The 14,245-nt window shown below is 36.6% G+C and overlaps 1 protein-coding gene across 3 annotated transcripts in view; it reads left to right on the top strand.

Moving 5' to 3' along the window:
- The window catches only part of pcdh15a (protocadherin-related 15a), a 512,848-nt gene that overhangs the window by 359,927 nt on the left and 138,676 nt on the right, over window positions 1-14,245 (top strand). For all 3 annotated transcript variants that reach the window (XM_049481098.1, XM_049481100.1, XM_049481099.1), the window contains 2 exons: window positions 3,816-3,944; window positions 11,277-11,582. In XM_049481098.1, coding sequence (XP_049337055.1) covers window positions 3,816-3,944; window positions 11,277-11,582 — 435 coding nt within the window. The remainder of the gene's footprint in view (window positions 1-3,815; window positions 3,945-11,276; window positions 11,583-14,245) is intronic.

Raw genomic sequence — 14,245 nt, forward strand, 5'->3', positions numbered from 1 at the left:
AAGAAACCTGAGATTAAATGCAAATCCATGCTCTTTAAACGCGCTGACCTTTATTACGTTCAACAGCGCGTTTCTCCCCCTTTTATCATCTCGGTGGGGGTCTGCTGGAAGTTCGGGGGAAGTTGTGGATATGATAAATAAATACTAGCAGCTCATTTATCAAGCTCATCCACTGGCAGCCCTGCTGGACTGTATTCAAGCCGCCGCCTTCACAGAGCCGTGCAGAACAGCCACATAATTACCTCTGAAAGGACAAGAGCCTGTCCTGACACACAAGAGTGTCAAGCTCTTCTGATGGACTGCATTTACCACCCCCTCCTCACAAAGAGCGGCGCGGCCGAGCTGCCCGGCCTTATCTCGGCCCTGTTCTCCATAAACCAGTGAATTTTAATAAGCAACCCTGTTTTAAAGTGGTCGGAGAAGACGTGGGGGAAACATGTTCGATTGGGAAATAATGAAAAATAAATGAGAATGCTTTTTCTTTAGGAACAAACTAGAACATGCCCCAGCCAAAAGCGAATGGATTATTTTCTTCTTCTTCTTCTTTTTTTCCACTCTATTGAAAGAAGCAGCAAAATGGCATTAATGGTGTTGATATCTAAAAGAGAAAAGGAGAGCAGGCTCTTTTTGCTGTTGTGAAGAGTGTGAAAGTGGACCAGGCGTGCTATGCCTTGTCTTCTCTTGCATGTTTGTGTCCACTATGAATTATGGATGTTTTGTTTGGACAGATAGAGAACATTTGAGAAGTGCAGTGCAGCACTGAGCCATTAATACAAATAAGTGGGGATGTGTGGAGCTGGAAATGTGTGTGTGTGTGTGTTGTGATGGATGAGGGAACATGTGGAGCTGAGGCTCAACATGTGCAGGTGAAATGGAACAGGTTGCTTGGTAACTTTATATTTCCTTATTTAACAAATCATTTTATTTTATTAGTCTAGGGGAAATGGATAGATGGGATGTGCATGCACGATTGATTGATGAGCGATGTTTTTTTTTTTGTTTTTTTGTTTGGCTGACAAAATAACCAAAATGCAGATACTGCTGATTTTTAAAGTGAAAAGAAATGAACATAATATCTGCAGATCTGTATGTTTATTTGACTAAGTTAAAAAAATAAATAGTGTAAATTAGCTTTCTGTGGATAATTGTGGCATGTGCAAAACTTTGGATCTGTTCCAAAGGCAATACTTTGCATAATTTGTATCCTTTGATAATTTCTTGAAGTATTAGATTAAAGTGGGCGTTGAGATCATTTTAGATCACTTAAAAAAAACTTTTAGATCAATTATTTTATCTATCCCTGTTGTGTTTCCTATGCCACTGCCTGCTGCATCCCTCCAAAGCGTAGTACATCCACCCCCATGCTTAACAGTAGGGCAGTTATGACATGGCCATCCCTGCTGCATCTAATATACTAGTGCATCTCAAAAAAATTGAATGTCATTGAAAAGTGAAAACTTTATTTCATTAATTTCATTTCAAAATGCGAAACTCAGATATTATATAGATGTATTGCAAAACAGAGTGATCTATTTTAAATGTTTATTTCTTTTATTGTTGATGATTATGGCTTACAGCCAATAAAAACTCAAAGATCAGTGTCTCAGAAAATGTGATTATTATATAAGACCAATTACCAAGTCCTGCTGGAAAATGAAATTCGCATCTCCATAAAAGATGTCAGCAGAGGGAAGCATGAAGTGCTGAAAGATTTTCAGGAAAACACTGCACTGACTTTCGACTTAATATAACACAGTGGATCAACACTAGCAGATGACATGGCTACAGTTTACATACTCCCCTATGCTTTTTGTCATATCAGTGTGACGTTTCCCAGTCCTCTTCTTAGTGTTTAGTTTCTCGTCCATTCCCTGTATTTATCCCTGCCGTGTTTAGTTTTGTATTTATTTAGTCCCTCGTTTGTTTCTTTGTTTATTTACTCCCGGTTTGTTTGTTAGTTATTATCTATCTAGTTTGTTTAGTTTATATTCTCTAGTTTCTCTCGTTTGTTTTGGTTTACTTTATTATTCCGTGTTCTTTGTTATTTGTTTATATATATATATATATATATATATATTTATTAAATTTCCCCTTTACCTGCACTTGTGTCCGTCTCCTCGTCTCCCTGCCTGGGTCATCCATTACAGCACGTTTTGTACATGCTACTTGCCAGAATTGTCTCGGGTGACCCAGGCCGGGAGACGAGGAGACGGACGCAAGTGCAGGTAGGGTGAAATGAATCATTTAATAAATAAATAGATAAAAATAAACAAAGAAACGAGAAAAAGTAAACACTTAAACATAAAACAGGGAGATATATATAAGAAACTGAATAAACTAAATAACTGAAAATAGATAAACATATAACCAAAAACCAAAATAAACGAGAGAAACTAAAGAACATAAACTAAACCAACTAGAGATAATAATGAGAAACAAACTAAACAGGACAGGGAAATATATAAACTAAGAAATAAACAAGGACATAAACTAAATATATATAAACGAGGCAAAAACAGAGAAAACACAGAGCAAGGAACTAGGAGAATAAACAAGAGTAACGAGGAGCGACAAAACAACAGGAGTAGGTGCAAAGACCGACGAAGGACAAGAGACAAAGGAAGGCTTTATAGCACACAAGGGAAGTGGAAACACCTGGGGCTAGGGGGCGGAGCTACAAATTGACACAGGTGGAAAAATACTCACAAAAGACACAGGAGCACAGGTCACGTGGGGAAAACACACAGAGACACGAGGCCAGGCCAGGACGTGACAAGAATCGATTAATTAATTTCTTATATGATTGTATTTTGAATGATTATATTTTATTATTTAAATATATTATATGTATTTATTCATTAAATTTATTTCTATGTTGCTGCAAAATGTGAGTTTCCTAAAGAGTCAACGAAATACAGAGTGTATTGCTTGGAGTGCTCAAACTTTTTTATGTTTATTTACCACACAGGCTTTTTATTACATCACAAGTACAAAGAAGAGCACATGTCTGTTCTTTATAACATATATCCATATAGTTCTTTACAGCAGTTTATATCCATACATAGTAGTATATTGTAAAATATTAAATAATTCTGTTTGAGCAAATCTTTTATTAAACAATGTGAGCTTGATACGAATACTAATGAACCGGTGAACGCGTAAAATTTTGAAATATTGAGCTGTCAGGGCAAAATTCCCCATCTCTCCTGTAAAATCTGAAAGTATGATGGGTCTCTGGGGTTTTACTAATTAGTTAATTATGCATGTCTGTATCCCAGAAGGACCAAAAAAACATTTCACTCCATTTCTTCTCTCAGCTTTACTCTGCATGAGAGAGCCGCTGAAGTGAATTATTCATTATGTGTTACGCTGCTCCAGTCCCAGGCATGCAGTGGGAGTGAGGATTTCATTATGTGTCTGCAAACATGTTGCCGTGAATTGTATCAGGGATGAAACCCTCGGTAGATTGATGCGTGGAAGGGCAGCTTTTATTAGTTTTTTTACACAAAACTTTTCCCACTAGTCGTTTTTCTTTACCGACAGCTGTTTATATTGTCTAATGTGTAATCATGGTTGGGTGCTTTTCATTGTAGTAAATAACACTTTCATTCCTCCAACCCTGGTGTGCTTTTATTTATCCTTTTTTTTCTTTTTTTTTTTGAAGGTTCTCATTGATACACGGTATCAAAGTAATGCATTTATGTGCAAATCTGAAAGTTTGCAGTGTTTTAATATTTATGAGTAATTCACACACTTAAAAAAAATCCAGTTATTATGAAGCCTCCGTGCCTGATCCGCAGTCTCTTTATCCACAGACCTCCACCGCCACTGTCAGCATTGTGGTCACAGATGTCAATGACAACGACCCGACCTTTGACCTCACTCTTCCTACGAATTTGACTGTGCTGGAGGAGCGAGCCAACGTGTCAGTGGGTCAAGTCAGGGTGAGTAAATCCATAAACATATCCATATATATCACCACCGTCAACTTTAATGCAGGCTACACTTTGTAAACATATTGATTTAACTTCACACTGCCTATAATTGCAGAAACAGTGATGCATCTTCAAGTGTGTAAAGTGTCTGAGCTCTCTGGATGTTCTTTTAAAAGGAATTTGTGGCCACATTTTGCTCATACCCTATGTCATATTGCTTTAAGTATGTCTTAAACTGAAGCACTTGTACATTTATTATTTCCCAATTAAGCCACAGTAAATTACAATCATTACTCACCTTAAAGACTGCCTCTGATGACTAGCTCTGTTCCGCCCCGTCGAGCAGTGAGGATTTTTTAATTAGTCTTAGATTAATCAGGTTTTGCTTGGTTAGTGCTGTAATCAATGAAAGATGCATCAGACTATAGTTTTTGATGTCACGTCTTCATTGTTTTGTCGGTCAGCTCTGTTTTACTTTATCGTTTTTTTGATGCCTTTATTATTAAACTTGCATAACTGAGGGTGACACAGCAAAATGACACAGTCACACAAGCCAAACCAAGGCCAGATGATAAATAAACAATATAGAGAGCAAGGGAAGAGGGTATTAAAAAAGACCAGGTGTGAACAATCAGAAGCCGGGAGAGTGTGAACGCTGTAGCGCCACATGATCAGCAGTAGCAGGAAGGTCCAGTGTAAGTGCATGCTGGGAATTGGAGTCTTTATTGTGTGAAACAGAGTCCATAGCCAGCAGACTGACAACAACAGAACTGAAAATGACCTTTTCTAAGCACAATTCGGGCAAAAACTTTTAATAGATAATCACTGAGTTTTTTTTAAGCTTTTATTTATTTATTAGTTAAGTCTCATTTTTGAATAATGAATGTCAATCAGACACACAGCCTCCTGAAAAAGTGATCGTTATTAAAAATAAATGATTATTGTAGTGTGTATTCTTTGTGCACTTCTTCCCACACACTGTCACTGTGTTTGGAGAAGAATAGAGTAGCATTTTTACTCTCTAGCAATGGAGTCATGGTTACCTATTTTTGTAAGTTTTTTTTTATTATTTAAATAGTTTATTTATTTTTTACATTGTAAATTGAATATTTAAGACATTAAACCTATACAAAAACACACGTGGAATTATTTAGTAAACAAAAAGTGTTAAACAAGATCAGGAGATCGCTGGTTCGAATCCTGTTTATGTCGTTTGCCGTCGGCTACCGAAGTCCTGAGAGAGCACAGTTGGCCTTGCTCTCTCTTTGGGTGGGTAGATGGCACTCTTGCCCCTTATCACTCCAAAGGGTGATGTCTGCAGCACGAGGCATCTGTGAGCTGATGTATCTGAACCAAGTCGCTGCGCTTTCCTCTGAGCGCTCTGACGCTGCGAGGCAATGTATCGGAGGAGGCATGTGCTAATCTTCACCCTCCTGGCTCCTAATGAGTGGGCTGGTTAATTGGCCATGTAAATTGAGAAGAAAATGAGGGAAAAAAGTGTTTAACAAACCAGAATATAATTTATAATTTTAGATTCCTTAAAGTAGCATCTCTTTCTTAAATGACATCTTTGACACCATTGCCACCAAACTTGCATAGTTATCTGCCAATTATTTTCTCATATTGTTCTAGATATGAGTAGCTCCTTCCCTTTAAGTTTCACACTGCATTGTGAGATAATTGTATCCGTTATTACCAGAGGTGGAAAAAGTACAGTAAAATGGTAATTAAGTAAAAGTACCTTTACTTTTTAGTGCTAAAATTCTACTCAAGTAAAAGTACACATCAAACCTGTACCCATCTAAAAATCTACTCGAGTAAAAGTAAAAAAGTACTCAATTTAAAATGTACTTTGAGTAAAAGTTACATAGTTACTTTTAATTATTTGATGTAAAAAAAGCACAAACAAATAATAAATTAAATCATTTTTAATGAACTATTATTCCACATAATAATTTGGACCTTTCAGGCAGTATTTGTTCAGACCAGCCCATTAAACATTTTCAAGAACAAGTGACATAGGTTTCTATGATCCATTTATTTTCTTTACTCTAAAATTATGGTCATATAGGTGATTATAAACTGTAATGTTATAGTTTTACAGGTCATTATTATTTTTTAACTTGCCATTGCTATGCTTTAACTGCTATTTACATGTTTTTTTTACATTCAGGCAGATTGTTTATTGATAAAAATACTTACCACCACATGCTTTCTCAGGTTTGATGTGGAAGTTTTGAAAGCTGACAGCTCTGTCCGACGGGGCACATTTTGTATTGCATGAGGAAGTTATTACCTCGTTATTCCACGCGCGAGCATCCGTGCCAATTATTTTTTTTTTTCCTCAGCGTTTTATTTTGTACTCAGTAAAGGAGAGTTTTTTCAATGTAGCAAAGTAGATTATTTGTGTCAAAATGTACTTGAGGAAAAAAAACTATTTTAAAAATTTTAAAAACTATTTTAAAAATGACAAATTACTCATAAAATCTACACAGTTACAGTAACTTGAGTAAATGTAATTCATTACTTTTCACCTCTGGTTATTACCACACTCAAAAACTGACAAATTCTATTGTATGTATCATGGATATTTGAGTAGAGTGTGCTGCATATTTTATGCAGAATAAACTAGTTAATAGTAATAGTAATTAATATGCAATTTTTCAGTCTTTCCAATGAGGGCTGATGTAAAAAACTTCACTTTACAGTTAATAAAGAAATGAAACAGCTCTGAGGATCAGTGCTTGTTCCAGTCATATAGTCTTTTCCGGCACAATAACTGTAATAAAAACTGCAAACAATCCAATTCTGAATTCTAATCTCAGGCCGCAGTTAAAATGCTTATGTGTTGCCGGTTGTTTGTTCATGTTTTCTTTTTTTTTCCCCCCTCATATTTATTGGATGGGTTCATTATTGAAGACAGCATATGGTGCGGAAGCTGGCTGTCAGCGCTCACATTAACGGAATATTTAAAACACATTTGCTTTCTGTACTAAGTGTTTGTTGGTGAGGGAAGCCATTCGCATTTTTCTCAGCATTGAGAGGCTTTAATTTCTCAGGGCTCCTAATGTTCCTTTAATTTTTAGTGCTTTTTCATTTCGCTTATGCTGATGGGATTTGTTTTTTTCTCTCGTGCTCTCATCCCTCTAGCCGCTTCTACTGGATTACTGTCACGTCTTTGTCTTTAATGCTGTTTTTCACATCTGTTTCCTTTCTCATTTGCCACAAACAACACAAGTCTTTTGCTGCTTCAACCAGTCCTCCATCCATCCTCCCACCCATCCATACATTCATTATATACTCATCCTTAAAAAAAAGTTGCACCCAGGAGAAATCAGTAAATAATTGCTCAAGCTTATTAACTGCTTTATTTATGATACCAAAACAAACAACTAAGCAGTAAAAAAAAACTAATTTACTGTATGTCTTTAAACATTTGTGACTGAGAGAAGTGTTTATGTCTATACTTCTCTTTAATCCCTTGGGCCTAATTTACCAAAAATCCCATTTATGCAGTTCTCTTTAGTTAAAAAAAAAAGAAGAAGAAAAAAACTTTGGAAAGGATTTGAAGAAGTCAATGTCAAGGTTCTTTTCCAATGTAAAAGTTCTGCACACTCACATTATCTTTCCAAAAAAAAAGTTTTAATGGAACCATATATAAAGATGTTGTCATCACTGTCCACAGAAAACATGTATCTCCAAATTGTAAATTTACAGAATAAAATAATAATAATAATAATAATTCCAAGAAAATTGTGAATAATTTTATCGTCCAATTATAATTACATTTTCACACAGATGGAGATACATGTTTTTTTTTTCTGGGCAGCAATAATATCTTAAATTGCTAATGGAGAATTTCAGCTAAAGGGTGCTTTAGCTATCAGTGACATATTTCTCACACCCAATTCAATTGATCAATTCATTTAACAAACCACTTCAGAGTTGCAGGGGTCTGTTAAAGCAGTAAATCCACTAAAATGGGCAGAGCCGGATGGCTCCAGAGAAACACTGGGCTTTTGAAACATTGACTGAATGACAAATAAAGACTCATTCCAACTATTATAATCTGAGCTATAATGTTCTATTTTTTAAGCCTTGTAAGTCTCAAACTGGAGCTCTAGTGATGCTAGCTAACAGTTCTGGAGAATATGATATCATAACTCAGTGAGGCAATATACAGCTCTGGAAGAAATTAAGAGACCACTTCCGTTTCTGAATGAGTTTCTCTGATTTTGACATTTATAGGTATATGTCTGAGTAAAATGAACATTGTTTTATTTTATACACTTTCTCCTAAATTTTAAATAAAAATATTGTCATTTAGAGCATTTATTTGCAGAAAATGAGAAATTGCTGAAATAACAAAAAAAAAAGATCCAGAGCTTTCAGACCTCAAATAATGCAAAAAAAACAAGTTCATATTCATAAAGTTTCGAAATCGATATTTGGTTGAATAACCCTGATTTTTAATCACATTTTTCAAGCATCTCTGCATGTTCTCCTCCACCAGTCTTACACACTGCTTTTGGATAACTTTATGCCACTCCTGGTGCAAAAGTTCAAGCAGTTCAGCTTGGTTTGATGACTTGGGATCATCCATCTTCCTCTTGATTATATTCCAGAGGTTTTCAATTTGGTAAAATCAAAGAAACTCATCATTTTTAAGTGGTCTTTCATTTTTATTTTTATAAAGTAAGTTTCTCAGATTAGTGAACTGGATTAATGAGGGTTTATTTTGTGGGCTGGATTAGAACCTTTGTAAGGCCATATGTTTGCTAGCTAGACTATATTACGGTAGGGCTGTCCGTTACTACTTAACCTGGGGGATCCATCATTATAAAAACATATCTGCCTATATTTATTTAGTAAATCATTACATATTTTTTAAGAACAACTGTTTTAGAAGGATATTGGTTAATACGGTCCTTCTTTTCTTCCACGTGGGACTCTAGTTAGTCATATCTACAGCTCTACCTCCCACAGCTCTTCTGTACATACTCGTCTGTCCGCTCTTTTTGTCTTTCCTCTTTCACTGCAGGACTCCATGTAAATATTTGTTGATTCATTTCAGATCCTAATTTCCGAGCGAACTCTGTGAAAATTAAAATGCAGTTTGGGGCTGATTAGGGTTTGAATGTTCATTATTTCTGTTCTTTCTTCTCTCCTCCTCCTTTGGAGAAGCACACACCGTTGGTGTTTCTAATAGAGGCTTTAGTATTCCACTGGATTGCTGGGTGGTTAATGAATTAGTAGCTCTGCAGATAACGCCTCTGACCTTTTGAACTCAGATATGATGGGCAATTGGAAAAAGAAACTTATTGCAAAAACAAGAAAAATAGTAAAAGTGCATTCGTATTGTTGTTCAGATAAACTGCTCAGTTTTTGAAGCAATTAAACAACTATCTATTCTGTCTGTTGTGTGTTTATTGTATAATTGAGTAATTCATTGATGTGAGTAATCCAAATCACAAAAATAAACATTAATCTGAGGGTTTCGTTCCAGCTGCCTAAATGACTCTGGCTGTGTTCAGATTGCCAGTCTAAATCCAATATTTTGGCAGATCTAGACTTATTCAAATGATTTTTAATAGTCTAAACAGCTAGAAACCACACATAATCAGAATAGGATCCCAAATACATCTGGATCTGGTTTAAAATGTGATTATATTTGTATTTTTGTACAGAAATGGCTGAAATAACAAAAAAGATGCAGAGCTTAAATATTGTAATAAAGAAATTAAGTTTATATTCATAAAGTTTTAAGAGTTCAGAAATCAATATTTGGTGGATTAACCCTGTTTTTTAATCTCTGTTTTCATGGCATGTTCTCCTCCACCAGTCTTACACACTGCTTTTGGATAACTTTAGACCACTCCTGGTGCAATAACTCAAGCAGTTTGATGGCTTGTAATCATCCACCTTCCTCTTGATTATATTCTAGAGGTTTTCAATTTGGTAAAATCAAAGAAACTTATCGTTTTTAAGCGGTCTGGTTTTTTTTTTTTTTTTTTTTTTCATGCCACCCTATATACAATAAAACCACAAAAAATATGGGAATAATTCCTGAGAAACTGTATTGTTAATTTAAAAACATTTATTGTGGCAGGCCTATTCTGTGCCAATTGCAACTCCACTGCTTTAAGTAAGTGTCTTGGTAGACCAGACTTGGCCCTAAGAAACCGCAGAGTCTGTTATACTAACCCTGGTGCATTCCAAAATTGGCAAGCCACCTATTGTCATCAAAGGCCCAGAGGAATTCATGTTCCCACTAGGCACTATATAGTGATTGACACCACACTTCTAGCTGCACAGTGAGGCCGGCCATGACTGCAGCATGGAGCTCTACAGCGTATACCAGCCTTCTTCGTCTCTCAGTTTGTTGCTTTGAATGGTGAATGGTGACTGTTTTCAGGGTAACATAGTGTATTTTCATCTCTTATGTTTACACATCGGAAAACCAGACCCCCAACGTGGTGACTGATGCCTGGATGCAACTCTGGCACCTGCAAATAACAGTATTTGCCTGCAATCTGAACATATACTGAAAAAAGATACTTTGGACCAACCTAAAAAAATTGCTTTAATTTGTCACACTCAAATATATTCGTATTTATTTTTTTCAGCTTATATTTATGATTTAGTTAGAATCTTTTTTAAAATGTAAAAACAATCAACATATTATTTAACCCAAGTACTGATTTTTTTTTTAAACAAAGATAAAATATGATTTATAATATATATCCCTTTTCACACGTTTTTTTTTACACTTTTAAAAAAAAATCTGGAATAACAGATTATTTTCTGTTACAGCAATGTATAATTTTAGCTTTGAATAAACAAATTAAATTATTAAATAATTCTGCTAGGAGAACAACTTCAAAGTGATGGTGAGGGAGATCACGCCTTACCTACACGTGTAATAGTGGTGATGGGAGCCAATGGGAAGAGAGTGAGACTGACCGGCAGAAAAACTTCAGGAGCAGTGATCTGATGTGATGTCATAAATAACCTCTGAAATGAAGTAAAAAATATTATTTGAGTTAAATGATTTATTTTAAGTTGTTTGAATAGGGAATGGATTTGCTTTTAGGCAAATTGAGAAAAACAGGTTTAAACCAGAAATCATAATTTTTCGTTAGACCAACATAAAAGTGCACTTTAAATAAAAGACCTGCTGTCATTGTAGCTGCTGTGTATAGTGAATTTTCACTTTCTGGACCTGGATTTCCCGCATCTGTTCCAGTTTGCTATAGTTTTCTATAGCCGGTTTGTACTTTTTTAAGTAACTAGAGAAGCAACAGATGTGCCTAACCTCTCTCTCTCTCTCTCTCCCGCTAGGCCACAGATCCAGATGCTGGGGCCAACGGTCAGGTGCGGTACCGGCTGCTCACTTACCCGGGTCTTTTTACCATCAACGTTAACGGCAGCATCTTCACAGCCAAGCCTCTGGACAGGGAGAAGCAGAGCATGTATGAGCTGGTGGTGGAGGCCTCGGATGGGGCGGTGGACCCCCGGAGGACCACCCTCATACTGCTGGTCAAAGTGTTGGACATCAATGACAACAGCCCGGTGTTCTCCCAGCCTTTCTACACCAAGAACGTGCCGGAGAACACGCCGGCTGGATCAGTCCTCCTCCAGCTCACTGTAAGTCTTCCTGCCTCAACGCTCAAGTGCTCTTCTCAATCTGAAACCCCTGAAATCTGAAATCTCTCTGTGCTTTGTTACTTCTGATTCCGATTGGCCCTGAAAGAATGCTGTTTGTTAGGTTTACAATAGCATGACACTTTCTGCTCTGTTGAAGCTCTGTCTGACTGACTAGAGCAGGGGTATTTAATTAGATTACAGTACGGTCCAGTTAGAGAAAATTTTCGCCAGGCCAAGGTCCGGACCCTCTCCATTTTTAACTTGTGTTATGATTCAGTATTATATCCTGTATAATGAAGAAGTCTAGTAGTTCTGTCAGTGTTTTACGTCATCAACAACTGAAAGACAAAACAAATTTCACATACTAGTATATTTCAACAATATTTATTGTTTTAAATAGACCTGTCATTATAATTACATTATTAACCTATCATAAAATAAATGGTAACACCCTGAACTGAGAAATGTTTGCTGAACTTGCCAACAATCATGACCTACAGGGTCATAACACTGCCTACTGGTGTAGTTCCACAAAACCTAAAACATCCAGTAGTACAACCTTGGTCTGGATCTCACAGTTCTTGCTAATTTTAGGCCCGTTTAAAAATCGCCTTTTATGCTGAAGCGTAAAAGCAGCAAATTTTTGTTTATGTTTTTCAGACCAGTTTTAAAACTTTGCATTCCACCGAATCAGCTCTTTTAGAAGTTTTTAGTGATATCTTTTCATCTACTGACTCCCGTGATTTAGGTTGGACAGTCAAAAGTATACAGTATATGAATAAAGTTGAACTGGATTGGATTGGATGGGACCAGCTCCATTCTCTTAGCATCGCTATTCTCTACACAGATGAATTAAAATAGCTTCTATGTTTCATATAATCTTTCTTTACACACAGAGTCGCAGGCTTTAGCTCCGTTAAGCAGTCTGACAAACTTTTTCCTTTCAGCCGGAGCCATTATTACAGAACCTCCTGCCGTTCTCCTTATAGACGTGTAATTCCTAAATACTGTCTCTAACATCAAAGCCTCCAGCACAAGCATCGCAACTAGTCTTTCACTCATCCTTGGCTCTTAGACCTTTTAGCAGCCCTCTCAAAGGGAATACTTTCCAATCCAGTCGACCGGAAGACCGGCTGATCATGTGCCTCTGCGCAGTCTTAATTCACAAATGAGTCAGGGCCTCGTGGCTTATTTCCAGGAGGGATTCATTTAATTTGACAAATGTTTATGATATGCTTGACAGGCTCAGCGGGGAAAAGTCGGAAGCTATCTTGTCGAAAAGGCCTCACAGAAAATGTGCAAATGTGCCTCTTAACGAGTGTTTGCTCTGAAGAGCACTCCTGGAATTCCCACAGCCCCATAAAGTAAAAGAATGTAATTAGCATCATATTCTAAGGCAGTTATTCTCGACTCCAGTCCTGAGAACCCGCTGTCCTGCACAGATACAAACACTTCCTGACTCAACACAGCAGGTCATTATTAAGCTCTTCATGAGGTGGATCAGATGTTTCAGATGATGGATTTTCATCATTTTAAGAGGATGATATGTAATAGAGGAATACTTATAGAATTCCAGATTATATAAATGTAAGCAATTCTTTTTGATTGCTAATCTTATAATACTATACAATATAATACTGTACATGATAATATTGAATATTGTCTAAGAAAGACACTAATGTGCCAGAAGTCATGGGATGACAGTATGAAAACTTGAAGTACCTAAGCGTTATCTTAAGGGATGGCTTGGGAACACCTACACCTGTATACGTTTTGAGGTGTTATCTAGTGAGTGAGGCTGGTTAGAACACTGCATCATAGAAGGAATTATCTCTCAAGGTGGACAGTGCAGTGGGTGGTAAGGATTTTAGTGGGTGGTGATTTAACTAGAATTGTCTGTGTAAACAGAAAAGTGACTCAAAATACAGGTGAAAACAATAAAGACTGAGGCCGAGACACACAGCGAGGAACACACAGGGCCACGTGTGGGGGAACACATGAGAAAAAAAAAAAACACAGCGACAGACCAGAGGATCAGAACAAGACGAGAATGTAACATGTCAAAAATGTGATTAATATATAATATTGTTGTGATTTTCTGCGACCTATTCAAACAACTCAGTAATCAATAAAACAAATAAAAATGAAAGCTACTCACTGCTGTTGAGCAATAACAGTGGGAATAGTATATAATAGGGTATTGTATGGCCAAGAATTTTTTTATGAGTCTCAGCTTATGATAAATACAGGGGGTTCGATCATCTGTGTCAAGTTATTTTCTAATCAGCAGCAGGAAGCTATAAATACATGTGAGAAACAGGAACAGTAAACAGACAAAAAAACCTGGGGATAGGTAACGAGGGGGCGGAGTTACAAAATGAACACTGAAAGTGAAAACACTAAAGACTGAGGCGGAGACACACAGGGGGGAACACACAGGGTCAAGTGTAGGGGAGCACATGAGGAAAAAAACACACAGGAGAGATTGGAAAACAGAGTGACGGAACAGGACGAGAACGTGACATATCAAAAAATATGATTAAAATAATATTGTTGTGATTTTCTGCGACCTTTTCAAACAACTCAGTAATCAATAAAACAAATAAAATAAATGAAAGCTACTTGCTGGTGTTGAGCAACAACAGTGGGAATAGTCAGCTTTT

Source organism: Astyanax mexicanus, chromosome 7 (genome assembly GCF_023375975.1).
Source record: "Astyanax mexicanus isolate ESR-SI-001 chromosome 7, AstMex3_surface, whole genome shotgun sequence".
NCBI lineage: Eukaryota > Metazoa > Chordata > Actinopteri > Characiformes > Acestrorhamphidae > Astyanax > Astyanax mexicanus.